Below are 23,877 nucleotides of genomic sequence, written 5' to 3' on the forward strand. Positions count from 1 at the left end.
GCTTTCTCTGTAGCGCCTGAGGCTCCGCCAGCACTGGAGACCCTTCGCGTTGTGCAGCGAGGGGAGCACTCGCTGAGGTTGCGCTGGCACCCGGTGCCCGGGGCACAGGGCTTCCGTCTGCGTTGGCGACCCGAGGGTGAGAACTGTCCCCGCCTTGGGGGAGCTGGCTCAGGGACCAGAGGGGGCGGGGCTGGGGGCGGGGCTGACGAGTTAGGCGAGGTCCGTGAGTGGGCAGGGTCTGTGGTTTGCTGGATCAGTGACAGTGCGCGGAATCAGTCAGTCCGGTGGGTGGGATCAATAAAGGTCGGTCGTGCAGGGTCAGTAAAGTGAACAGGGTCAGCGAGAATGGGGAAGATCAGTTAGGAGGGTGGATCTGGTCGGCAGGGTCGGTCGGTGAGGTGGGCAAGTTCATTAATGCTGGTCTGTAGCATCCTTCCGTGTGTTTTGGGTCCTCACTCTCATGCCTGCCCCAGGTGGCCAGGAACAATCCCGGGTCCTGGGGCCCGATCTCAGCAGCTATGAACTGGATGGGTTAGAACCAGCCACCCAATACCGCATATGGCTGAGCGTTTTGGGGTCAGCTGGAGAAGGGCCCCCCACGGAAGTGACTGCACACACTGGTGAGCCCAGAGAGTCCACTCTTCCCTGGTGTGAGCTTTCCCCCACTGATGACTCACCCTGGTTTCCTGCACCCCATGACCTTTAGTGACTCCTCCTGTAGCCCTCCTACCACTCTTGCCCCTGGGGTGACCCCCAGCACGAACTCCCGTAACATTTCTTTCACTAACCCAAGAACCTCCTCAGGTGATCTCTCCCCTTTGGATTCTCAAGACATAGACTCTGATCCCTGGTCTTTGATACCTTTTTCAGAGTCACCCCGTGTCCCAAGCACTGAACTGCGTGTGGTGGACACTTCAGTGGACTCAGTGACCCTGGCCTGGACTCCAGTGTCTGGAGTATCCAGCTACATCCTGTCTTGGCGGCCACTCAGACGCCCTGGCCAAGGTGAAGTGGAGGCCAAATTTGGGATGGGCTGGCAGTTGGGGTTCCACAGGAGGCCTCCCGTTTAACCAGGTTTTATCCCCTGCAGACATCCCTGGGGCCTCGCAGACACTTCCAGGGATCTCGAGCTCCCAGCAGGTGACGGGGCTAGAGCCTGGCCTCTCCTACATCTTCTCACTGATACCCATCCGGGAGGGTGTACGGGGTCCTGAGGCCTCTGTCACACATATCCCAGGTATGATAGGCACGGTGGGAGGGGCCCAAGGGGGTAGCCAGATGGGCCAGACCCTTCAGTAACAGCGCCCTTCCTGCAGTGTGTGCGCATGGCCTGATGGATGTAGTGTTCCTGCTGCATGCCACTCAGGACAATGTTCATCGTGCGGAGGCTGCAAAGCGAGCCCTGGAGCGTCTGGTGTCTGCACTTGGGCCTCTCGGGCCACAGGCAGTGCAGGTTTGGCCCCAGAGACAGCCAGACCCCTTCCGATCCCAGCCCTTCCCCAACCCAGGCTTCACAGCAGCGATCATTAGCTCCCTCTACCAGTGATCCAGGCTGTATCCCAGCCCTCCCCAGGCTCCAGATCTCCCCTTCTGCTGCCTGGCTCCTTATCCTACCATCACTGCTGACTCCCCCAAGTTCAGGTGTAGTCCTGAGTGTAGTCCCACACCCTGAGCTCTGTATCTCCCCCCATAGGCCCTGTCATTCTTTTTTTTTTTCTTCAAGATTTTATTTATTTATTTGATAGACAGAGATCACAAATAGTCAAAGAGACAGGCAGAGAGAGAGAGGAGGAAGCAGGTTCCCCGCTAAGCAGAGAGTTTGATGCAGGGCTCGATCCCAGGATCCTGAGAACATGACCTAAGCTGAAGGCAGAGGCTTTAACCCACTGAGCCACCCAGGCACCCCCAGGCCCTGTCATTCTTGCTTTGCCATCCTCCCCAGGCTCTGTGTACCCCTCCCACCCCAGGTTGGCCTCCTGTCCTACAGTCATCGGCCCTCCCCACTGTTCCCGCTGAATAGCTCCTACGATCCTGGCGCCATCCTGCAGAAAATCCGCAGCATCCCCTACGTGGACCCAAGTGGGAACAACCTGGGTAAGGAAGTGCACTGGACGTGGACTCTGGGGGCTTCCCTGCAGGGAGCTGGTGGCCCTTGGCTTCTGACATGTTCTTTGTCCCAGGCACTGCTGTGGTCACTGCTCACAGGCATCTGTTAGCCCCGGATGCTCCCGGGCGCCGCCAGCACGTACCAGGGGTAATGGTTTTGCTTGTCGATGAGCCCTTGAGAGGTGACATCTTCAACCCTATCCGTGAGGCCCAGGCTGCTGGTGAGGAGGAGTGCCAGTGGGGATGGGGCCTGGGGACGGCCTGGCTCTGGCGCAGTTGTCATGCAGACTGCTGGACCCCTCCTTAGGGCTCAAAGTGATGATTCTGGGCCAAGCCGGAGCTGACCCAGAACAGTTGCGTCGCTTGGTGCCGGACGTGGACCCTGTCCAGACTTTCTTCGCTACAGATGATGGTCCAAGCTTGGAGCGGGCAGTCAGTAGTCTGGCAACATCCTTGTGTCAGATAGGCTCAACCACCCAGGTTTGCAAGGGTCCTCCGGGGGAGGGGTTGCTGGCAGGGGAAAGGGGGCCTGGGGACCTTGGTAGAAGAACCCGGCCTCCAGGAGATCTTATATCCACAGCCACAGCCAGAACCTTGCACAGTGCATTGTCCAAAGGTAAATGTCCAGGGTTGAGAGGGTGGGCAAGGGCCACACCCGGGGCCGGCCCCTCTGACCCTCATTGGACATATCTTTCCCCAGGGCCAGAAGGGGCAACCTGGAGAGAGGGTGAGTGACCCTAGTTGGAGGCAGAGAATGGTTGGGGGTCAGTGGGGCTGGGGGAAGGCTGGTGGTACAGAGCTCACTGATCATCCTTTCTAGGGCCTGAAAGGACAAGCTGGGCCTCCTGGCCCCCCCGGCCTTCCGGTGAGTGCCTCCCCACACCTGTCCTCTGCTCCCAGACTGGCACACAGGATCCTTACCTGCTTTCTCCTCTCAGGGCAGGATTGGTGTTCCTGGCCCCCAAGGGCCCCCAGGGAGTGCTGCTGCAAAGGGTGACAGGGTGAGTGGAAACCTCTGAGGTTCCCCTAAGACACTCCTGCAAGCGTCCCCTGGGTTTTTTAAAAGACAGAAAGAAAGGACGGGGTTAGAACCACAAGGGTATTCCCAGAAGCCGAAGTGGACGTTGTAAACCGCACCAGAGACTTCAGGAAAGGGCCTAAAGCAGAACAACCAGGGGAGTTTTGAGATTTCCCCCAGAGAGCCTGGGTGTAAGTTCTAAATCCCAGAGGCAGGGAAGGCCCTCTGCCTCGTCACGGCCCTTGTGCCCAGGATGAGGCCCCGCTGAGCTCAGAAGGGTGGCTTCTCTGCCCCACTGCTCCGCCCCAGGAACACTTGGGGACCTGTGGGGTTCTGGGCTCCTCCAGCAAACCAGGGGCATGAGGGAGGGCCCCTTCCTGCCCTGACACCTTTGCCTCCTTAGGGCTTCCCTGGGGCAGAGGGCCCTCCAGGCAGCCCTGGCCTCCCTGGGACTCCGGGAAGCCCTGGCTCAAAGGTAAGCAAGCCTTGCCCTTGCAGGTCCCACGGGTGGGACAGGCTCTTTGCTCGAGTGGGCGGTGGGTGTCTGACTGTCCTGACCACTTCCATTAACAGGGCTCCCCAGGGTGGCCTGGTCCTCGCGGAGAACCAGTAAGTTGTCTTCCCTTCTTCGCTCATCCAGTGTCTTCCCAGAGTCCTTTCTGCAGGGTGGGGGGCTGTGGGGGAGTGCATCGTCGGAGCGCCGGTGCCCAGGTGTCACCCTTTGCTCTATTTTGTCCTCAGGGAGAGCGAGGACCTCGAGGCCCGAAGGGGGAGCCGGTAGGTGCAGGGGGGAAGGGGGGAGCCAGGTGGCCCAGGGAGGAGCAGGCTGGACACTGTGCAGGGCCTCCTGCATGATAAGGGATAGCTGAGGCCCCTCGAGGGGCTTCTCCCACCTCAAGGCTCCCATACCCTGAATCCTGTCCACTGCTTTCTGTCCTGCAGGGAGAGCCTGGACGAGTCACTGGAGGCGAGGGCCCAGGACTTCCTGGGCAGAAAGGGGACCGCGGACCTCCAGTAAGTTCCAGGATGTGTGGTGGGGGACCAAAGGAAGGCAGGGTGGGAGCAGGGGTCCGTGGGGGCATACTTTACACTTTATCTCTTTCATCAGGGCCTTCCTGGATCCCGTGGCCCACTGGGGGACCCAGGACCCCAGGGGCTTCCAGGACTCCCTGGAATGGCCGTGAAGGTGACAACATGACCCCTGTATGGTTTCATGACCTCTGTGTGCCCTAGTGATTTAGTGACCCTATTTGAACCCTACTGGCCACTCTTACTCCTTAGCGCCCAATGACTCCTCGGTGCCCCCATGACCTTCGTGATCTGATTTGTCCCTGACCTTCACCTTTCCCCTTACATTGGGGAGTGGAGCTGTAGTCCAGGGTCATGGGGCCATGATCTGTCTTTCAGGGTGACAAAGGCGATCGTGGGGAGCGGGTAAGTGAGGGGCAAAGTGTCCTGGGGGTGGCTTGGTATTTGATTCTGCTTGGTTGTCATCTCACCTGCTATTCTGTCTCAGGGCCCTCCAGGACCAGGTGATGGCGGCACTGGTCCAGGCGAGCCTGGGCTGCCGGTAAGGGAGCTCTGAGGCTCTGCTGGGGAGCTTGGGGCCATGCCCAGGGGTGTGGATCCTGGGGCTGGGGCTCCGCTGGGGAGTGGTGGGGGGGTGCTAGCCCTCACGGTTTGGGGCTCACATTTTTATCCACTTTCTCCTAGGGTCTTCCTGGAAACCCCGGACCCCAAGGCCCAGTTGGCCCCTCCGGAGAGAAAGGAGAAAAAGTAGGAAGCCTGACCCCTTGGTGTCCCAGTTCTGGGGTGGGGGCGGGGGCAGGGGCAGGGTCTTCTACTCACCTGTTTCTCCTTCAGGGTGACTGTGAGGATGGAGCCCCAGGTCTCCCAGGACAACCTGGGAGCCCGGGTGAGCGGGTGAGTGTAGGGGCAAGGGTTCCGAGGGGTGGCCCCAGCTGCCTTGGCCTCCCACCGTCTATGCTCTCCTTATGCCCAAACCCAAATCTCTGAACCCCTCCTAGGGCCTACGAGGACCTCCTGGAGACATTGGCCCCAAAGTAAGTGCCGTTTTGGGGGGTCAGGTGTGGAACGTGACACACTGGGTAGGGACTGCTGTAGGTCTGGGGGCTGTGGGGGGGGTCAGGAGAAGAGGATTCTCACCAGGTCAGAGGCTGTGGCTTCCAGGGCAGGATGGCTAGAGGTTGAGACACCTTCTCTAGGGTTTGACAGTCAAGGCACCCTCCCTGTCTCCCCTTAGGGTGACAGAGGACTGAAAGGGGCTGTGGGTGAGGCCGGAGAGAAGGTGAGTGCACCCCAGGGGTCTCTCTGGGCCCCAGAGGCTCTGGGGTCAGACTCAGCTCTGAGCTATCCTGTTCCATCAGGGTGAACGTGGATCCCCCGGCCCAGTGGGACCCCAGGTGAGCCCTCTGACCCCAAAGCCAGTGTCCAGCTGACTCGAGTTCTGTGCCCCTTCCTGCTTCTGACTTCTCAGCCTAGACTCCCCCTGCCCCTCCACCTCTGCTCACGTAATTGCTGCTCATGCAGGCTCTAACTCTCAAGCCCTGGGGCCTGCTTTGAACTTCTTGACTCTACTGAACTGACCTTGACTTCCACTGACATGGTCTCTGTCGTCCCTCTGCCACCTGAATCCTGGCCTTTCGCACCCTCTCTCCAGCACCCTTGCAGTCTCTAGCCCTTGTTTGCCACCATCTCCCGCCCCCACCCCCTGGACCAGCATGTGCGCTCTTCTTCCCCAGGGCCTGCCCGGAGTGGCTGGACGTCCTGGACCCGAGGGGCCCGAAGTGAGTCTGTGACCGTGGTGGGACTGGGAGAGGGCTTTTCACATGTTCCTCCCACTCTGGCTTCACACTGTTTCCATATGCAGGGGCCACCGGGACCCGCTGGCCGCCGAGGAGAGAAGGTGGGTCATTGCCTGGGGGCTGGTCCTCTCCCCGCCCTCCCACCCCTGCTCTATACTAGGGATTTCAGTAGGTGGGACATTGGGAATGTGGATTCCTAGGTGGGTCTCTGACCCATCCCTGCCTCTGTCCTTTTTCCACAGGGGGAGCCTGGTCGCCCTGGGGACCCTGGAGTGGTGAGCAAAGGGTGGATGGGACTTTGGGCACAGCTCCTTGCACACTGGCCTGCATGTAGACCAGTGTTCCAGGCCAGGACCCCGTAACCTTGGAGCCCTGGGCAAGCTAAGAGCTCTGTGACTCTCCTTATGCTGTAACACACCTCCTGACTCCTGGCTGTCACCTGTGACCCTGTGACCATCACGTAGGTCATTGGCTCCGTGTAACCCCTGCCTGGCTCCCAGCCGGGCAGAGACATCGGGACAGAGACGAGCTCTGTGACTTGTAGTTCGATATATCCCATCCCCTGTTAGTCACAGTATTGCAGTGCCCAGGTGTGGCCAAGCGTGTCTGTCCTATTTGTTTTCAGGGACCTGATGGTGCCGGGGCCAAAGGAGAAAAGGTAATTTTGGCAAGAGGGAAAGGAGGCTGACACAGGGTTGAGGTCAAGGTCATAGGGCCTGCCGGAGACCCCTGAGGGGCAGGATTGCTGGATCAGGGCGGCGGTGGGGCATGGTTCATGGGACTTGGGGCTGGTGCTGATGGTTGATGGCCTTTGTCACCTCTAGGGAGATGTGGGGCCCCCTGGGCCCAGAGGAGCAGCAGGAGTCAAAGGGGAGCGGGTAAGTGAGGGGACAGTGTCTAGGGGGTCAGGCAGGTGAAGGCCGTGCTGCCTGACTTCTGATCTTTCCGACCCAGGGTCCACCCGGCTCAGTTCTTCCTGGAGACCCTGGCCCCAAGGGAGACCCTGGAGACCGGGTGAGTAAATGTGGGATTGGGTGGGGGGGTGTGATAGGAGGAGATGAGGTAGTACCTGAGAGCTCCAAATGAGTCCCGTACCCCCCTTCCATGCCCTGCAGGGTCCCATTGGCCTCACCGGAAGAGCAGGACCCCCGGTGAGTACCTGTGACCTTGGGTAACCTGGAGGTTTCTGGGGTTACCACCCCCCAAGAGTTGGCTGCTACCTGCGTCCCGGTCACCTCACTTCTGCCTCCTCCACAGGGTGACTTGGGGCCTCCTGGAGAGAAGGGAGATCCGGGGAGGCCTGGCTCCCCAGGACCTGTTGGCCCCCGAGGACGAGACGTAAGAAAGCTGGAGTTGGGGGAGGGGGTTTCTGAGGGACAGGGGAGTAGGGTGTTGTCAGCTTCATGGGGGAATCTGGGGACCGGGGCTAATTCTCCTGTCTCACAGGGTGAAGTTGGAGAGAAAGGTGACGAGGGCCCCCCGGTGAGACTCCTTCCCACGAACCCCTACCCTTGAACTAGGATCCCACTGGGCAGGGGGCACCACCAGGTCATTCAGTCCATTCCCCTGCTTGCTGTCCAGCTGGGGCCAGGCTCTTCTCTGCCCCTTTTCCCCGAGTCAGTTTGAGTCCAACTCACCACCCGCTCAGTGTGGTTTCTCTCCGTCACCAGGGTGATCCAGGTTTGCCTGGAAAAGCTGGCGAGCGTGGCCTTCGGGTGAGGCTGGCAGGGCGAAGTGAGGGGGTGCTGGAGAGTCTGGAAGGAGGCATGGGGTGATGGGAAACTCTGGCATGGTTTGGGGGTGATGGGGAACCTGGGGCAGAATGGGGGGGTGGGTCATGGGAAGCCTGCGACATGCTGGGAGGGCCTGTCTCAGGCCAGCTGCTCTTCCCAGGGGGCACCTGGAGCTCGGGGGCCTGTGGGTGAGAAGGGAGACCAAGGAGATCCGGGAGAGGATGGACGAAACGTGAGTCCTAACCCCTGACCCCAACTCCAACCATCTGGTTCCCAGCCCAACCCTACAATGCTAGGTCCTCACAATTTGCTGGGACCCCTTCATCACAACCCCCAAAGGCCTCCAGGATCCCCATGAGTCCTCAGTTTGTGCCCCAAACTCCCTGAAACTGCCAGTTATCTTGATGATCCTGACGCCCTGACTCTCTGCAGGGGAGTCCTGGACCATCTGGACCCAAGGGGGACCGCGGGGAGCCAGTGAGTAGTGCCAGTGTCCTGGGCTCTGGAGGAATGCAGATTTCCAGTGTTTGATCTGGTCAGGGACCATGTAAGGGCCCTGAAGGTCAAGGTGGGGAGCACTGATGGCCACCTTCGGGCCCGACCTGCCTTCTGGGGCTTGGCATGGGGGTGCTTCAGGGAATCTAGGAGCAGAATTGAGGCTGGGGCAGAGCTGAGCTATGCCCTGGGACCTTGGAGCTCCTTATTGCCCATAATCATTTCCTTCCCCAGGGTCCCCCAGGACTCCCTGGACGGCTGGTAAGGGTAGAGCTGAGTCTGGTCCACTGTCCTCTCCCTTGCCTGCCCCTGTTGATGCTGTGTGGTGTCCCTTCACTCCTTCCAGTGGGATGGGATGGCTCCCGTGTCCCCCATGGCCTCCTGATAGCTCCGCTGATCCCACAGCCCCTCACTGGCCCTGCTCCTCCTTCTTGAACCATTCACAGGCTATTCCTCCTGACAGGTGGAGCCCGGACTTGGAGCTGGAGAGAAGGTATCAGGGTCCGGGGGTCTGGAGCGGGGCTTGGAGCACAGGAAGCATCTCAGTGCCTCCACAGCCGGCCGTGCCTGCGACCGTAGGGCTGTTCCTTCAACAAGCTTGTCTCTGCCACAGGGAGAACCTGGGGACCGTGGACAGGAGGGTCCTCGAGGACCCAAGGGTGACCCAGGCCCCCCTGGAGCCTCTGGGGAGAGGGTGAGTGTGATTGGTCCCTGGAGGAAGTGTGGGTCTGGGAAGGCCTGGTCTGATTTCTTCCTCCCCTTATCCTCAGGGTGTCAGTGGACTTCGGGGGCCCCCAGGCCCGCAGGTGAGTGATGCTCTTTGTCCCAGCAGCTTCAGTCCCCCTCCTCCCCTCACCCCTCATCTGACCTTATTCTCCCCAGGGAGACCCAGGTGTCCGAGGCCCAGCAGGAGAGAAGGTGAGAGGGCAGGGAAGGTTTTTAGCCGTGAGTCAGGCTCTTAGGTCTGTCTTATCCTTTGTGGCCTCTTACCTCTCTGTTTTCCTCAGGGTGATCGGGGTCCACCTGGCCTAGATGGCCGTGGTGGGCTAGACGGGAAACCAGGAGCCCCTGGCCCCCCTGGGCTGAACGTGAGTTGTGATGGTCATTGCCTGGTCATGCCCCCCTTCCCTGTTCACGTGACCCCAGCCTCATCTGGGTCTTCTTGTTCTTGATGAGCTCTGGGGACAGATGGGGTATTTGTGGCTTCTCCTAGACCCCTCCCGGATAGGGGGTGTGAGTGCCCCTCGGGCCCCGAGTTCACAGGAACTAGTGGCCGTGTCAGCGGGTGGTCCTCCTGAGCCCGCGATCACTGCAGACTCCCTGACTTTGAGTCTCTCCTCAGGGTGCTACGGGCAAAGCTGGAGACCCAGGGAGAGACGTAAGTGACGGGAGATGTCAGGACGGAGGGCAGCTCAGGGTCTGGTCATCATGTCGCAGCGTCAGTGGGAGCAGTGGGAGCTGGTCCAGCCCTGTCCCTGGCAGGCAGGCTCTAGCAGGGTCCAGCTTTCTGACCTTCTCTGCCTTAGCCTGAGGAGGTCCCCCAAGTCCTGGAGGTTCTTCCCTGGGGAGTTTTAGCAGGGGACCCCTAACCAATGGGGTCTCTGCCTCAGGGGTTCTCAATGAAACCTCCAAATTTTAGGGGTCTCTGCCCTCAAGGAGGATCTCAGTGGGGTCCTCCCCAGTCCACGGGTGTGCTTTGGGGGCTCTCTTAGTGGCTCTTTTGGTCCTAGCAAAGACTTTTTCCAGGGCCTTCCGGGCCTCCGAGGAGAACATGGCCCCCCTGGCCCGCCTGGCCCCCCTGGAGCCCAGGTGAGACTGAGACTTCATGGTACCCTTTCTTTTTTTAAAGTTCATTTACGTATGTCTTTAAATGACCTCAGGAATCCCTATACCCCCCGGTGGGACTTGAATTCATGATTCTGAGTTCAAGAGTCACACACTACCAATTGCGCCAGCAGGGCGCCCCCTTCCTTCCCTCCCCCAGGCCCTGACTCCTGATCAGTGATCTGTCCCCACAGGGAAAGCCCGGAGAGGACGGCAAGCCTGGCCTGAACGGGAAAAACGTGAGTGTCCAGAGCAGACACAGGGACGGGTGCACACAGCCCAGGTGTGCAGACACACATGGGCCACACACTAAGGCCCCTGCTGAGATGCGTCCACGCCCACGGTCCTACCCCGGACCCACACATACTCCCTGAAACACACCTCCACGTGCACACGCATGCAGTCTTACAGATGGTGAGCCATGGGGCTGTGCTAACCGATGCCCAGATGGGCTGACAGCTGCCACGATCACACACAGCCACGGGCACAGGCCAAGAGCCACGGGCACAGACGGAGGGGTGCAGACGTACTGGTGTGAAGCCATGTTCAGGGATACTTGGAGACGTATTGGCACGCAGACACCTTCACCCAGCCCACATAGGTGCCGAGACATATGTGGAACCCGGGCCACACGTGGACTTGCGTTGAAGTATGGTGAGACACACATCCAAGGCTCTGGCGTGTGCCACACGCAGTTATATCCATGGTCACTTGTACGTGTATGGCCAGAAGTATCGAGATGACACACATAAGACTTGCGGGCAGATCCTGGGACATACAGATGATTCTCAAGGCACCAGGGACACGCGGACACACGTCTATCCCACATAAACATGTATGTGGCCATATGTAGACGTGGGTGAAGGTGTGCAGACAGACAAAAACACCTACTAAGGGTCACCTGCCAGGACACACAGACAGACCCATGCAAGGCTACACACGCTAACGCATACACGTGCACACACATGTCCAGAGGCACATAGATGTGGAGCTACTTCTGGAAAGCCAGAGACAGAGGCCATGGGCAGTTACCTGCGAGGTGAGCAGAGCCCCATAGGTGTGCCCTCCGAGTGCCACAGTGCACTCAGATGGTCACAGGCCCTGCTCTGAGCCACACGGAGGCTTGGAACTACCGGCCCAGACATATGGTCACCTGAGGCCCGCCATGCCAGTGTCTTTCAGCCAGACAGCAATGAAAGTGAATTTGGGGGCTGATGTGAATCTTCTGCCCACAGGGAGAACCTGGAGACCCTGGAGAAGATGGGAGGAAGGTAAAGCCCCTCACGTGGAGTCTGATTGGGCCCCAGGTTAGGGCCCTGTGTAAAGCGCTCTTGTCTTCCTCAGGGAGAAAGGGGAGATTCGGGCGCCCCTGGGAGAGAGGTGAGTGCTGGATTCTTTTGCAATCTGACCCCAGATCCCGACTCTGCAGTGTCTTGCAGACCCCAGGGTCTCGGGGTCCTGATGCTGGCTGTGTCCTCCACAGGGTCGCGATGGTCCCAAGGGTGAGCGTGGCGCTCCTGGTAGCCCGGGACTCCAGGGCCCCCCAGGCCTCCCAGGGCAGATGGGCCCCTCTGGGCAGGTGAGTACCAAGAGGGGAGTTCCAGGACTTGGGAGTGACAGGGGCCATTATGCTCCCGCCAGACACCCTCCCGGGATGCTGTGATCCTGTGTGACCGCTTTGTGTTCTGTCCTATCTCAGGGTTTTCCTGGGGTCCCAGGAAACGCAGGCCCCAAGGTGAGTGTGGTGCATATGGTGCATATGGTGGGTCAGGGGCATCGTGAAGGCTAAGCAAGGTTGGGGCATTTCTCCCACCTGATCATTCTTCCTTCTCAGGGTGACCGTGGGGAGACTGGACCCAAAGGGGAACAGGTGAGGTCCCTACCTTTTTCACGTGTCTAGGCAGCTGAAGCTCACAGCTAGGCACACACATTTCCCCCAGAAACTGGGTCCAGCAGCTTGTCTCTTGGTGTCTCCAGGGCCTCCCTGGAGAGCGCGGCCTGAGAGGAGATCCCGGGAGCGTAGGGGTGAGTGAAGCCTCAGGACCCTAACTCGAAGCTGCAGGCGTGAGGGAGCCGCCCCTCCCCGCTCCCCCGTGCCACGAGGCCCCACCGGTTCTGTGCTGTGCGCTCAGTCCCCTGCCCTCCTGGGGTTCCCACAGCCGACATTCGGGGTGCTGGGCAATGGGGACATGCCAGGGAGGGGCTTCTAGAGCCCCAGGTCACCTGCACCAGTGCTAAAGAGTCCTGTGGGCCAGAGGCCTGGGGAAGAAGGTATGGAAGTTTCTCTGAGGGCCGCGCCTCACCCCAGCTTCTGTCCCCAGAATGTGGAGCGGTTGCTGGAAACGATTGGCATCAAGGTAGGTTGTTTGGGGGCTGGGAGTGGGGACGCATGGGAAGCCCCACGGAGCTAGTGGCGCCCACATGGCCGAGCGGGGGGAACCTGGGTGGGTGCAGGGTCAGGCCCTGTTTCCCCAAGCCCTTGCCATCACTCAGACGTCTACCCTGCGGGAGATCACGGAGACCTGGAATGAGAGCTCCGGCAGCTTCCTGCCCATTTCTGAGCGGCGCCGCGGCCCTAAGGGGGAGCCAGGCGAGCGGGGACCCCCTGGCAAGGAGGTGTGTGTGTCCACGGGTTGGCGGGGGCGCCCTGGGGACGGCATCATTGCGCAGCTGGCCACACATTCACTCTTCTGTTAACCCAGGGCCCCACCGGCTTCTCTGGAGAACGCGGCCTGAAGGGAGATCGCGGAGACCCTGGCCCTCAGGGGCCACCAGGCCTAGCCCTTGGAGAAAGGGGCCCCCCCGGACCTCCCGGCCTTGCTGGGGAGCCAGGAAAGCCTGGCATTCCTGGGCTCCCAGGCCGGGCTGGGGGCACGGGGGAGGCAGGGAGGCCAGGAGAGAGGGTGAGTGAGGCTAGCCAAGGAGGGCTGGGGATGTGGGCCCAGGAGGAGCTGGGCGCCCCCTGACATGGCTCCGATGTTTGCATCTCAGGGAGAGCGGGGAGAGAAAGGAGAACGCGGAGAACAGGTGAGCTGAGGAAGCTTCCAGGGCAGGACTGCCTGCGCTGTGCTGGGACAGCCCTGCCATTTCCTTCTTCTCCGCAGGGGAGAGACGGCCCTCCTGGCCTCCCTGGACCTCCTGGGCCCCCTGGCCCCAAGGTGATCAGCCCAGCCCTGCCCTAGGCCTGTGACTCTGGGTACCACGAGGCCACCATTAACTCAGGCCCCAGAAGCTCCATGTGGTGTCTCTGCCCCAAACCACTGTGGGATCCTGCGAGCAGGGATGACCCCTCCGTGACTCTGGGACAGATGCCTCTCTCCCTTGTGACCTTGTATGTGTAGGTGGTTGGGGAGGAGCCAGGGCCAGGACTCTCTGGAATGCAAGGACCCCCTGGATTCAAGGGCGCCAAGGTCAGTGTGTGGGATCAGTTGGGGGCCCGCCCTCTGCCCTGGCACCAGGGCCTAGCTTGACTGTGTCATCCCTACAGGGGGAGCCAGGCAGCGATGGCGACCGGGGCCCCAAGGGAGACCGGGTGAGGCCTGCCCCCCCCACCCCACACCATGCTATCCGTTCCTTTAAGGGAGCCCACGAGGGGTGGCCTGTGCGTGGGTGCACGGTAGTGACTAGGGGCTCAGGCCTGCCTTTCTCCTTGCAGGGTGTGCCGGGCCTCAAGGGAGACCGGGGAGAGCCTGGACAGAGGGGTCTTGATGGCAACCCGGTGAGTCTGCGCCATGGCCCAGCCCCCCAAACCCCTCCGCCAGCCTGGCCTGTGCCAGCCCCAGTCTCTTGCAGTGCAGTCTGGCCGGGAGTCTGCACTGCCTGGGACTGTCTGGGGGAGTGCCGGATGGGGAAATGAAGAGGGACCGTGTGGCCTTAAATCTGTTCTCTCCAGGGCCTACCGGGAGAGCGTGGGGTGGCTGGACCCGAAGGGAAGCCGGTAAGTGGGGGTGGGGGCGGTGCAGCCCGGCCTGGGCTCCCGGGGACAGCCGCTCTGTGCCCTGTGCTGGCTGCTCTGGGCACATGTCACTAGTGACAGGGGCGTCGTGACCACGAGCCTGGGCGTGAGTGCAGACGTGTGACATCTCTGTGTGTGTGTGTGTGTGTGTGTGTGTGTGTGTGTGTGTGTGTAGGCCAGTATGTATTATCCCTGAGGAACAGTCCTTGGGTGCGAGGTGCGGGGTGATCTACACCTTGGGGGGAAGGTGGCAGCCTACAGGTAGGCTCCAGAAGGTGGGACCCAGAGTGAGGCTCAGCAGCCCCCTTCTCTATCCAGGGTTTGCAAGGTCCGAGGGGGACCCCTGGCCCAGCGGTAAGTACCCTTGCATCCTCCCCTGCTCCTGCCCCCATCCTACCCCATCCGACAAGGGATGTACTTCCTGAGTTTCCTTGGTGGGCTGGCACTGGCTCTCCCCCATCGGACTCCTTCTCTCTCCAACAGGGTGGCCATGGAGACCCTGGGCCGCCCGGTGCCCCGGTGAGTCACAGGAGAGCACGGCCTGGTGGGGTGGGCTGGGCGTTGGTCCCCACTGATGCGCCTGGCCTCGTCTGTGTGACTCCCCAAGCCTGGACGGATAACTCTGACCCTGTCCCCTGGTCTTATTACTTTTTTCTAGGGCCTTGCTGGTCCCGCAGGACCCCAGGGTCCTTCTGGCCTGAAGGTGAGTACGGGGATGTGCAGGTGTGTGGCTGATACGAAGAGGCGGGTCATCGGAGCCGGCTCCACACCAGGGATGTTGTCGCCCTGCAGTGGGGCTGAGCACCACGGTGTCCTCTCCCTGGGGCCTTTGCTCATGGACAGGGACTGAGGAGCCTCTTATCCTTCTGTGGGTGATGTGTTCTCTGGGTTTTTGGCAGGGGGAGCCCGGAGAGACGGGACCACCGGGACGGGTGAGTGGCCCAGGTCATGGGTGAGAGCCACAGGAAGCTGGGTGCATAGGCCTCTCTCTGAATTCTTTCTTCGCCCAGGGTCTGCCTGGACCCACTGGAGCCGTGGGACTTCCTGGCCCTCCTGGACCTTCAGGCTTGGTGGTGAGTGAGGTCCCTGCAGGGACACCGTGTCCTGCCCTCTGAGTCCCACGTTCTCCCCTGTCCCCCTCACATCTGACTTGTCTCCCTCAGGGTCCTCAGGGGGCGCCAGGTTTGCCCGGACAAGTGGTGAGTCCTGGGGGTCGAGGCCGGGCTCCAGGGGTCACGAGTTGGCAGGCAGGCCCCTGACAGAGCTCCTCCTTCGCAGGGGGAGACAGGAAAGCCGGGAGCCCCAGGTCGTGATGGTACTGGCGGAAAAGATGGGGACAGAGGAGCTCCTGGCGTGCCGGTGTGTGTTCCAGGGGGAGGTTCGCTTCAGGCTTGTGATGGGTGCCTATGCGGGGAGGGTGAGAAGAACAGGGCCCCAGGACCAGGGTTGGGGGGGAGGCCCTGAGTCCTTCTCTCTGCTCTGTCACAGGGGTCACCAGGTCTGCCCGGCCCTGTTGGACCTAAAGGAGAGCCTGGACCCATGGGGGCTCCTGGACAGGTGATCCTGACCCTGACCCCGATCCTCTGTGCCTCACCATGTCTAGTGCCGGCCTCCCATCCTGGATGGCATATGGGGTCGGGGAGAAGGCAGGGGAGGAGGTAACTCACTGGGCATTCTCCGCAGGCTGTGGTCGGGCTCCCTGGAGCAAAGGGAGAGAAGGTGAGTGTGGGGGAGGCCTGGGGGAGGGGCCAAGTGCTCGAGGCCGAGGCATCTGCCTGACCCATGTCCCATATCAGGGAGCGCCTGGAGGCTTCGCGGGAGACCTGGTAGGAGAACCGGTGAGTGTTGAGCCTCCAACAGCATTGTTCACCCATCCACGTGACCCTCGGCTTCCGTAATAAGGGTTGCATTTGACCCTGGGCTTCGTGCCTCCTTCCTTGAGTATCCTCTATCAGTGACCCCAGTGCCCATGTTGTTTCCTGTCCCTTCTCTACAGGGGGCCAAAGGTGACCGAGGACTGCCAGGGCCTCGGGGTGAGAAGGTGAGCTGGGCCCAGCCCAAGGGCCAGAGCACTGGGTCGAGGGGGGCCAGGTCAGGTGGCTAGACCCCCTTACCACCCTTTCTATGCAGGGTGAAGCTGGCCGTGCAGGGGAGCCTGGAGACCCTGGGGAAGATGTGAGTCTGGGGTCTGGGCAAGTCTGAGCTTGGGAGGAGGAGTGCAGTTGTGGACCTGAGGCTGCATTCCCAGGCCTGTGCACCTGCCAGCATTCAGGATCCTGCTCCTGGGGGCACACAGGGTTCAGTTTTCTTGGCTTCCATGCTCCCAGGGTAGGGGGGTGGGGGCGCCATCTTTGCTTCCTGGTGCCTGTTTCCGGTCTCCTGCTCCTCGGTGTGTCTGAGCGCATGTGTGTGGTTCCTATTCACTGCCACCAGGCTCAGGACACAGCACAGTTCCTGGGGGCTTCTCCTTGGTCACCTGCTTATGCTTCCTGGGTCCCCCAGCCCTGGAGTTCTGGCTCTCAGCTCCCTGCACTGGGGTGGCTCTGAGTTCCTGCGCTGGCGTGCTCCTCGGATGTCCCATCCGTGCTCACATCTGAGGTCCCCAAGCCCCTGGTCCTGTGTGAGCACTACATGTCTGTAGTCAGGCCCAAACTCCCCTGTATCTGTGCTCACAGCTGAGCTGCCCTCTGTGCCCTCACCATGGTCACCTCTGAGCTCCTGTGAGTCAGTCCTTGTGTACATGTCTGAGTCCTGTGTCTCCAGGAGCACATCTAAGCGGCCCTGGGAATATTCTTGGGCCACGTCTCAGCTCTGGGTTCATGTTCCTCCTCTTAAGTGCTGTTTATTCCACTATTTTAGGGTCAAAAAGGGGCTCCTGGACTCAAGGGTAATAAGGTACGTGTACCCTGTAGTGTCTCTGGTGGAGGTCATGTTCCTGAGACTCCCTGGGCCTGACCTGACTCTTCTCTCCCTTGAAGGGTGACCCAGGAGTGGGGGTCCAGGGCCCCCCTGGGCCAGCTGGTCCTCTAGGTCTGAAGGTAAGTTGATGTCCCATCTCCAGTGGTGGGCAGTGGGCAGGGAACGCGCTGGAAGGGTGAAGAAGACTGCGCTCGGGGGCTAGTTCTGGAAAGGAGTCCTGTGGGGACCACGCCTCCCTCTGCTGTCTCTGTTCCAGGGAGATGTGGGCCCTCCCGGCCCCCCCGGTGCTCCTGGTGTTGTCGGATTCCCCGGTCAGACAGGCCCTCGAGGAGAGATGGGTCAGCCAGGCCCCAGTGGAGAGCGGGTAAGCATGCTGGGAGCAGCTTGTAGGGACTTGGTGAGTTCAGGACCTCTGAATCTGGTAGTGGGTGAGCAGGTGAAGAGAAGGGGGCCCAGGCCCTGCCTCGGGGGCTCCCAGTCTTGGAGGGGCCAAGGGGGAGGAAGGTCCCCAAGTCACCCTCTGCTGCTTTCCTTCATTGTTCCATTAGGGTCTGGCAGGTCTCCCTGGGAGAGAGGGAGCCCCAGGTCCCTTAGGGCCACCTGGACCACCAGGGTCAACGGTGAGTAGAAGAGCCCCAACGTCCCATGTGTCTTGATTCCTGTGGGTTGGGGTCTGTACACATGGGGACCAGGACACACTGCATGTCTGGGTGTGTGTGTGTGTGTGTGTGTGTGTGTGTGTGTGTGCCTTTGAGGGGCACAGAACCCTTACCTTATTCTGCCCGCAGGGAGTTCCCGGGGCCTCTGGACTCAAAGGAGACAAGGTAGATGGGACAAGGCTGCTGGCTCCCCTGTATCCATCAACCCCCATACCTCTGCTGACCCCCATCACCCCTGCAACCTCCACTGACCCACATTACCCCTCCTGCCTCCACTGAACCCCATCCTCCCCTCCTGCCTCCACTAACCCCCGTCACCCCCAACCTCACTGACCTGTCACCCCTACAACCTCCACTAACCCCCATCACCCCTCCTGCCTCCACTGATCCCTGTTATCCCTTCTGCCTCCACTGACCCCCTCACCCCTACAATCTCCACTGACCCCCATCACCCCTACAACCTACACTGAGACCCATCACCCCCTTCCGCCTCCACTGACCCCTATCACCTCCTGCAACCTCCACTGACCCCCGTCACCCCCTCCCACCTCCACTGACCCCCATCACCCTCTCTGTCCCCCTCTGTCCCCCACTGATTCCCTTTGGATATCCCCGGTACCCTCTTGTTCTCCAGGGAGACCCTGGAGCAGGTCTGCCCGGGGCCCGCGGCGAGCGTGGGGAACCAGGTGTCCGGGTATGTATGTCCCACTCTGCAGCCACGGCTCCCTTTAGCACAGCTCTCACTTCGGATTTCCAACTTCTGAGTCAATGAACTTAATTAATGTCACCTTCCAGGGTGAAGATGGCCGGCCCGGCCTGGAGGGACCCCGAGGACTCATGGTGGGTACCCTTGGGGAAAGTGCCAGCGATGTGCCTTCTGTCCCCTGCCTGTACCCTCTGTGCCCTTGGAACACGTTCTGTAGCCCTCTGACACTTTTTATGTACTCTCTGGGCCTTTATCTCTCCTATCCCCTGGGTCCCCTGGGTCTTACCCCTGCCCCCTTAGCTGTCTCTCCTCTAATGTCCCTGAATTCTCTTAGCTCACTGTTATCTTCTCATACAGGGGCCCCCGGGCAGCCGGGGCGAGCGTGGAGAGAAGGTAAGGACGGGGGGGGGGGGGGGGGGGGGGAGGAAGAGCCCCTGGGGTGAGCGGGGGTGGGGCTAGATCTTGTAATTCGGGACTTGGAACCCCTCTGCTTTGGAGAGATTCACACTTTTCACCCAACAGGGTGACGCCGGAGCCTCAGGGCTAAAGGGTGACAAGGTGAGCGTGGGCACAGGGGAGGGCAGAGGCAGCAACTAAGGGTGCTCTGGACCCCTCTGACAGCCCCTGTCCACTCAGGGTGACGCAGCCATGGCTGTGGGGCCTCCAGGGCCACGGGGTGCCAAGGGGGACATGGTGAGTAGATCTGGCCCATGTCCAAACTGGGTCTCTCTTCGGTGTGGGAAGGGCTTCTCGGGGGGCTGGGCCAGGGGATCCGAGAGCCGAAGCTCAGATGGTGAGAACCCTCCAGCCCCCGACCCTGACTTCTGACCCCCGACCCAGGGTGAACGAGGGCTTCCAGGCATAGATGGTGACAAAGGACCTCGTGGAGACAGTGGGAACCCTGGAGAAAAGGTACAGGGAAGAGGGTGGGGTACTCTGTAGGGTCAGGAGAGGGTTTCTATGGGCTGTGGGGGCTCTGTTGAGGGTCTGTGAAGATAAGAGGGGAGGATAGGGGGCTTTGGGGGAAGGGTTAAAGGAAAGGGGGTTCAGGAGGCTGTAGTGATGCTGTGGGGTGGCTGAGAGGATGGGGGCTCTCCGGAGGAGTCAAGGACCTCCATGTGAGTTCACCAGGGAGCTCTGTGGAACGTAGCTCAAGGAGAGGCCCTCTGGGAACAGACAAGGGGCTTCTCAGGGGTCAGGGATACTCCAGGTGGGTTTGGGGGCCCCGTGGTAGGAGGGAGGGACACAGATCTGAGAGTCTGGGCTGAGAACTGAGCCCCGCTGGGGGCAGTGGGTGGGAGCAGCTCTGGCTATAGCTCCCCTCACCTGGCAGGTTCCTGTCATACTCCAAACCCCAGCCTGGTCTGGTCCTGATTGTGCCCTTCTCCCGGTCACACCCACAGGGCACCAAAGGAGAGCCTGGCGACAAGGGTTCAGCTGGGTTGCTGGGAGCTCGTGGACTTACGGGACCCAAGGTCAGCCCCACCCCAGGCATAGACCCGGAACCACCCATCACACACATCTGTCTTGTGGGTGTCCTCTGATCGTTGGAGGGTTTCCCGTCTCCCTTGCTGTTGGCCGCATGTGTGTTCACATAGGATCTGTGTGCAGCCTGGGAGTCCCCGTGAGTCATGGGGGACAGTCACACTGAAGGACTGCCCTCCCCCATCTGTGCTTCCCACAGGGTGAGCCTGGCATTGCAGGGAGCCCGGGTGACCCGGTAAGTCGCCCACGCTCCCACAGAGATGCTCTACCCCACAGGGTCCCTGTCCTCATGTGGTGGCCTTTGGCCTTACAGTGACTGGTGCTCTCATGGTGTCCTCATGCTGCCTGGGGCCCCCTACCTTGACAGTAACTGCTGTGATGATCCCACATGGTGACCTTTGCCCTCGGGAAGCCCTGCCCGTGCAGCGGCTCTGTCCTCCGGCAGTAACTCTCACCCCATGACGTTCCCTGTTCCTCTCATCCAGAATGATTCCTCTGGATCCCCCCCTACTTCTTTGACTTAATATTGACCCCTCTCCTCACCAGGGATTCCCAGGAAAGGACGGAGTCCCTGGTGTCCGGGGAGACAAAGGAGAGATCGGCTTCATGGGTCCCCGGGGTCTCAAGGTGGGAAGAGAGGCCGAGGTGTTTTCCTGGCCGGGGCGGGGGGGTTGATGTTGGAGGGCAAGGTATCTGGGGTCAGAGGTCAGATATCTGGGATCAGATGTGGGGTATCAGGTTAGGGATTGGAAGGTCAGAGGTCAGAGTGTCTGAGGCCAGTTTGGAAAGTGGGTATGTGATCAGGGGTTTGGTTATAAGGTGATCTATCTGGAAGTGACTTTTCCATTTGCTTCTTCCCCACAGGGTGAACGAGGGGTAAAGGGAGCCTGTGGCCTTGATGGAGAAAAGGGAGATAAGGTATGGAGGTGATGGGGATGTGGGTGGCTGCGGGGCCTGGGCTTCCGTCTGACCCCTCCACCTGATGCCTACAGGGAGAACCTGGTACCCCAGGCCGCCCTGGGCTGGCAGGACGCAAGGGCGATATGGTGAGTGTGGGGGCACCTGGGACGGGAAGAGGATGGGTGGGCCAGGGCCCAGCTCATGTTTTCTCTTTCCTAGGGGGAGCCAGGGGTGCCGGGCCAGTCGGGGGCCCCTGGGAAGGAGGGTCTGATCGGTCCCAAGGTATGGGATCTCTCAACAGTGGTTGTAAGGGGGTCAGAATGGGGCAGGGAAGATCATAGTAGGGTGATGGGGGTTTCATGTCAAAAAGGTTGTAGAGAGTTGGGACATTGGGGGGGGTAGAGTGAGGTTGGTCTTGAGGTTTAGGTCGGGGTCACAGTGGGGGTTTAGGATGAAGGGACAAGAGGAGATGGTGAGATGTGTATCAGGGCTAGGGGGCAGTAGGGGAGGCTGGAGCATCCATATAAAGAAAATAGGTGAAATTAGACAAGGGATATGATAGTAAAGTTGGGGTCACAGGGAGCACGGCAGACTGAGGGTCCTGGGAGGGTAGGGTCACAGGTGCTTGGGGCATGGAAGATTGTGGCCATTGGGTCAAGGGGCTTGTGGCTGTTGAGCTGAGGAGGTCAAGGCAGATGGTCTCTCATGCTTCTTTCCATCCCCAGGGTGATCGAGGCTTTGATGGGCAGCTGGGACCCAAGGGTGACCAGGGTGAGAAAGGGGAACGGGTAAGTTAAGACCAAGGTTATGGTAAGCTAAGGAGACTGTACTTTCTGGAAGTGCTTCCGTCTTTGGGGGCTTTGATCACTGACCCTGACCTGTCTCTCCACAGGGGCCCCCAGGAACTGGGGGCTTCCCAGGTCCTCGGGGCAGTGATGGCTCTAGTGGTCCTCCTGGACCACCAGGCAGTGTTGGTCCCAGAGGTCCTGAAGGACTTCAGGGCCAGAAGGTAAAGAGCTCTGAGTCTGACTCCTGACCCCTGAACCTCCCCGACTTCTGACTTCTGCTGTCTCTGACTGGTCTCTTGGTCCTTGCGTCTGATAGGGTGAGCGAGGTCCCCCTGGAGAGAGAGTGGTGGGTGCCCCTGGAGCCCCTGGGACCCCTGGAGAGAGAGGAGAGCAGGTGAGTGGGGATTCCTGGGCATAGGGCCGGAGACCAGGGTGACCTCTGGCGTCCTTAAGATCAGAGGTCACAGCCAGGTCCCATCCATTGTGCATAGGGGCGGCCAGGGCCCCCCGGGCCCCGCGGGGAGAAGGGAGAAGCCGCGTTGACGGTAAGTGTAGGCCTGGGTGGCTTGGGCCCCACCTCCTGCACCCAGGACCCCCTGGGCCTGGGGCTCTGACTCAGGGCTGCCTCTCCATGCTCCCTGGATCATGGGCCTCCTGTCTCTCCCGTGATCCATGGGTGCCTCATGATCCCCTGTGGTCTTGTGCTCCTAGGAGGGTGACATCCGAGGCTTGGTGCGTCAGGAGATGAGTCAGCATTGCGGTGAGTGCGGCCCAGCCCAGAGCCTCCTGGGTCCCGTTCCTACTCCATCCCAGCTCCCTTAGACTGGGGTAGGCAGGGTCCCCAGAACTTAGGGGGCTGGAGCAGTCAAGGAGATGGACAGAAATGGATAGAAAGGCAGAAGGACGCCTGTGCTTCCGGACAGGACTTTCCCATAGGGTCCCTAGCAGCCCGGTGTGGCGGTGCATAGAGGGTGGAGGTGGGAGCAGCCCGCTGGGCGTCAGAGAATGAAGCTCTGTCTGCTTCGGTCCGTCTGTCTGACTGCTCCCGTACCTTCTCCACGCCCCGCGGTTTCTGACTCTCTCTCTCTGTCCCCCTTCCTCTCTCTCTATTTCCTACCCATTCTTTCTCTCTCTCCATCGGTCTCTCTGTCCCTCTCTCCTGCGGTCCTTCTTGTCCATCTCTGCCTCCCTGGCTGTGTCCCTCTGTCTCTCCCCCTGTCGCTGTACCATCTTTGTCTCCTGCTCTCTGTCCTTATCTCTGTCCCTGCCCTCCTCTGCCCTCTCCAGCCTGCCAGGGCCAGTTCATCGCATCTGGATCACGTGAGTCATTTTCTGGTATATTCTGCTCCCGGAACTTTGCTCATCCCAGACCTCCTGTGCCCATCACCTGGGTCCACTCAGCAGGGGCTTGGCTGGGTGACCACCATTATGACCCCCGGCCCTTGCCCCTTGCTCCAGGACCCCTCCCTAGCTATGCTGCGGACACTGCAGGCCCCCAGCTCCACGCCGTGCCTGTGCTCCGGGTTTCTCATGCGGAGGAGGAAGGTGAGGACAGCTGGATGGGGGGTGGAGGGCCCGGTGCACGGTGCACAGTGGTGGGGGTGCAGACTCATGCAGCATTGCTCCTGCATGCAGGGCAATGCCACGTGCATGGGGCAGCACGGAGGGCAGAGCGCAGACTCGGCACATGTGTGGGAGACCAGGGCTGGCCGCCCTGCCCCCAGGGCTAGGGTTGAGCAGTGTGAATGTGGCCCTGCGGCGGCCTCGCTCCCAGGACCCCTCACCCTCTGTGCAGGTCAGGTGCCCCCTGAGGACGACGAGTACGAATACTCTGAGTACTCCGTGGAGGAGTACCAGGACCCAGAAGCTGCTCCGGCTGGCGCTGGTGAGAGTGGAGGCCGGCCCAGAAGGGTTTGGGGACAGGCAATAGACACCAGTCCCTCTCTGACGGCTTCCGGTCCTGCTGACCCCCTGACCCCCACTGGCCCTAGACCCCTGCTTGCTTCCGCTGGACGAAGGCTCCTGTACGGCCTACACCCTGCGCTGGTACCATCGGGTGGCGGCAGGTGGCACAGAAGCTTGTCACCCCTTTGTCTATGGCGGCTGTGGAGGGAATGCCAACCGTTTCGGGACCCGTGAGGCCTGTGAGCGCCGCTGCCCACCCCGCGTGGTCCAGAACCAGGGAACAGGTATGGCCCTACCCCTCCACCTGGGACACTGAGCCCACCCAGATCAGGTCCTGGTCAGGGTCTCAGGTCAGGAGCCCCCTCCGATGGGGGGCCTGGGACAGATCCCCAGACCAAGGAGCTGAACTGAGAACCCTCGCTGTGGGGCCCCCTCCATGCTCCCTCCTCCAGGGATCTGAGTGAGGATCCCCTCTATGAGGTCAGACCCCACCCCTGTCTGCCCCTAGCTGCCCCACCAATCCTTTGCCCGGTGGCTCTCTGGGGCCTACGTGCTGGGT

The 23,877-nt window shown here is 60.9% G+C and overlaps 1 protein-coding gene across 1 annotated transcript in view; it reads left to right on the top strand.

The window, feature by feature from the left end:
- Positions 1 to 23,877, top strand: part of COL7A1 (collagen type VII alpha 1 chain) — a 31,602-nt gene that overhangs the window by 7,343 nt on the left and 382 nt on the right. The window contains exons 21-118 of the mRNA XM_044253626.1: positions 14 to 136; positions 474 to 620; positions 871 to 1,005; positions 1,091 to 1,237; positions 1,317 to 1,453; positions 1,968 to 2,094; positions 2,181 to 2,327; positions 2,414 to 2,586; positions 2,687 to 2,722; positions 2,807 to 2,833; positions 2,927 to 2,971; positions 3,045 to 3,107; positions 3,528 to 3,599; positions 3,698 to 3,733; positions 3,866 to 3,901; positions 4,067 to 4,138; positions 4,233 to 4,310; positions 4,532 to 4,558; positions 4,641 to 4,694; positions 4,838 to 4,900; positions 4,988 to 5,047; positions 5,152 to 5,187; positions 5,388 to 5,432; positions 5,512 to 5,547; positions 5,887 to 5,931; positions 6,015 to 6,050; positions 6,192 to 6,224; positions 6,575 to 6,607; positions 6,774 to 6,827; positions 6,904 to 6,963; positions 7,065 to 7,100; positions 7,207 to 7,287; positions 7,396 to 7,431; positions 7,620 to 7,664; positions 7,843 to 7,914; positions 8,115 to 8,159; positions 8,412 to 8,438; positions 8,641 to 8,670; positions 8,791 to 8,871; positions 8,948 to 8,983; positions 9,060 to 9,095; positions 9,185 to 9,265; positions 9,520 to 9,555; positions 9,924 to 9,986; positions 10,196 to 10,240; positions 11,237 to 11,272; positions 11,346 to 11,381; positions 11,485 to 11,580; positions 11,701 to 11,736; positions 11,836 to 11,871; positions 11,979 to 12,026; positions 12,323 to 12,358; positions 12,495 to 12,617; positions 12,704 to 12,904; positions 12,993 to 13,028; positions 13,106 to 13,159; positions 13,343 to 13,411; positions 13,489 to 13,533; positions 13,657 to 13,719; positions 13,894 to 13,938; positions 14,275 to 14,310; positions 14,440 to 14,475; positions 14,615 to 14,659; positions 14,856 to 14,888; positions 14,967 to 15,029; positions 15,120 to 15,155; positions 15,235 to 15,315; positions 15,445 to 15,513; positions 15,640 to 15,675; positions 15,753 to 15,794; positions 15,953 to 15,997; positions 16,087 to 16,131; positions 16,816 to 16,851; positions 16,935 to 16,994; positions 17,132 to 17,239; positions 17,424 to 17,495; positions 17,664 to 17,699; positions 18,169 to 18,228; positions 18,330 to 18,374; positions 18,598 to 18,633; positions 18,763 to 18,798; positions 18,877 to 18,933; positions 19,081 to 19,152; positions 19,644 to 19,715; positions 19,925 to 19,960; positions 20,272 to 20,352; positions 20,590 to 20,643; positions 20,718 to 20,771; positions 20,845 to 20,907; positions 21,351 to 21,413; positions 21,518 to 21,634; positions 21,730 to 21,807; positions 21,905 to 21,958; positions 22,125 to 22,173; positions 22,701 to 22,733; positions 22,872 to 22,958; positions 23,209 to 23,298; positions 23,405 to 23,602. Coding sequence (XP_044109561.1) covers positions 14 to 136; positions 474 to 620; positions 871 to 1,005; positions 1,091 to 1,237; positions 1,317 to 1,453; positions 1,968 to 2,094; positions 2,181 to 2,327; positions 2,414 to 2,586; positions 2,687 to 2,722; positions 2,807 to 2,833; positions 2,927 to 2,971; positions 3,045 to 3,107; positions 3,528 to 3,599; positions 3,698 to 3,733; positions 3,866 to 3,901; positions 4,067 to 4,138; positions 4,233 to 4,310; positions 4,532 to 4,558; positions 4,641 to 4,694; positions 4,838 to 4,900; positions 4,988 to 5,047; positions 5,152 to 5,187; positions 5,388 to 5,432; positions 5,512 to 5,547; positions 5,887 to 5,931; positions 6,015 to 6,050; positions 6,192 to 6,224; positions 6,575 to 6,607; positions 6,774 to 6,827; positions 6,904 to 6,963; positions 7,065 to 7,100; positions 7,207 to 7,287; positions 7,396 to 7,431; positions 7,620 to 7,664; positions 7,843 to 7,914; positions 8,115 to 8,159; positions 8,412 to 8,438; positions 8,641 to 8,670; positions 8,791 to 8,871; positions 8,948 to 8,983; positions 9,060 to 9,095; positions 9,185 to 9,265; positions 9,520 to 9,555; positions 9,924 to 9,986; positions 10,196 to 10,240; positions 11,237 to 11,272; positions 11,346 to 11,381; positions 11,485 to 11,580; positions 11,701 to 11,736; positions 11,836 to 11,871; positions 11,979 to 12,026; positions 12,323 to 12,358; positions 12,495 to 12,617; positions 12,704 to 12,904; positions 12,993 to 13,028; positions 13,106 to 13,159; positions 13,343 to 13,411; positions 13,489 to 13,533; positions 13,657 to 13,719; positions 13,894 to 13,938; positions 14,275 to 14,310; positions 14,440 to 14,475; positions 14,615 to 14,659; positions 14,856 to 14,888; positions 14,967 to 15,029; positions 15,120 to 15,155; positions 15,235 to 15,315; positions 15,445 to 15,513; positions 15,640 to 15,675; positions 15,753 to 15,794; positions 15,953 to 15,997; positions 16,087 to 16,131; positions 16,816 to 16,851; positions 16,935 to 16,994; positions 17,132 to 17,239; positions 17,424 to 17,495; positions 17,664 to 17,699; positions 18,169 to 18,228; positions 18,330 to 18,374; positions 18,598 to 18,633; positions 18,763 to 18,798; positions 18,877 to 18,933; positions 19,081 to 19,152; positions 19,644 to 19,715; positions 19,925 to 19,960; positions 20,272 to 20,352; positions 20,590 to 20,643; positions 20,718 to 20,771; positions 20,845 to 20,907; positions 21,351 to 21,413; positions 21,518 to 21,634; positions 21,730 to 21,807; positions 21,905 to 21,958; positions 22,125 to 22,173; positions 22,701 to 22,733; positions 22,872 to 22,958; positions 23,209 to 23,298; positions 23,405 to 23,602 — 6,207 coding nt within the window. The remainder of the gene's footprint in view (positions 1 to 13; positions 137 to 473; positions 621 to 870; positions 1,006 to 1,090; positions 1,238 to 1,316; positions 1,454 to 1,967; positions 2,095 to 2,180; positions 2,328 to 2,413; positions 2,587 to 2,686; positions 2,723 to 2,806; positions 2,834 to 2,926; positions 2,972 to 3,044; positions 3,108 to 3,527; positions 3,600 to 3,697; positions 3,734 to 3,865; positions 3,902 to 4,066; positions 4,139 to 4,232; positions 4,311 to 4,531; positions 4,559 to 4,640; positions 4,695 to 4,837; positions 4,901 to 4,987; positions 5,048 to 5,151; positions 5,188 to 5,387; positions 5,433 to 5,511; positions 5,548 to 5,886; positions 5,932 to 6,014; positions 6,051 to 6,191; positions 6,225 to 6,574; positions 6,608 to 6,773; positions 6,828 to 6,903; positions 6,964 to 7,064; positions 7,101 to 7,206; positions 7,288 to 7,395; positions 7,432 to 7,619; positions 7,665 to 7,842; positions 7,915 to 8,114; positions 8,160 to 8,411; positions 8,439 to 8,640; positions 8,671 to 8,790; positions 8,872 to 8,947; positions 8,984 to 9,059; positions 9,096 to 9,184; positions 9,266 to 9,519; positions 9,556 to 9,923; positions 9,987 to 10,195; positions 10,241 to 11,236; positions 11,273 to 11,345; positions 11,382 to 11,484; positions 11,581 to 11,700; positions 11,737 to 11,835; positions 11,872 to 11,978; positions 12,027 to 12,322; positions 12,359 to 12,494; positions 12,618 to 12,703; positions 12,905 to 12,992; positions 13,029 to 13,105; positions 13,160 to 13,342; positions 13,412 to 13,488; positions 13,534 to 13,656; positions 13,720 to 13,893; positions 13,939 to 14,274; positions 14,311 to 14,439; positions 14,476 to 14,614; positions 14,660 to 14,855; positions 14,889 to 14,966; positions 15,030 to 15,119; positions 15,156 to 15,234; positions 15,316 to 15,444; positions 15,514 to 15,639; positions 15,676 to 15,752; positions 15,795 to 15,952; positions 15,998 to 16,086; positions 16,132 to 16,815; positions 16,852 to 16,934; positions 16,995 to 17,131; positions 17,240 to 17,423; positions 17,496 to 17,663; positions 17,700 to 18,168; positions 18,229 to 18,329; positions 18,375 to 18,597; positions 18,634 to 18,762; positions 18,799 to 18,876; positions 18,934 to 19,080; positions 19,153 to 19,643; positions 19,716 to 19,924; positions 19,961 to 20,271; positions 20,353 to 20,589; positions 20,644 to 20,717; positions 20,772 to 20,844; positions 20,908 to 21,350; positions 21,414 to 21,517; positions 21,635 to 21,729; positions 21,808 to 21,904; positions 21,959 to 22,124; positions 22,174 to 22,700; positions 22,734 to 22,871; positions 22,959 to 23,208; positions 23,299 to 23,404; positions 23,603 to 23,877) is intronic.

Source organism: Neovison vison, chromosome 6 (genome assembly GCF_020171115.1).
Source record: "Neovison vison isolate M4711 chromosome 6, ASM_NN_V1, whole genome shotgun sequence".
Lineage (NCBI taxonomy): Eukaryota > Metazoa > Chordata > Mammalia > Carnivora > Mustelidae > Neogale > Neogale vison.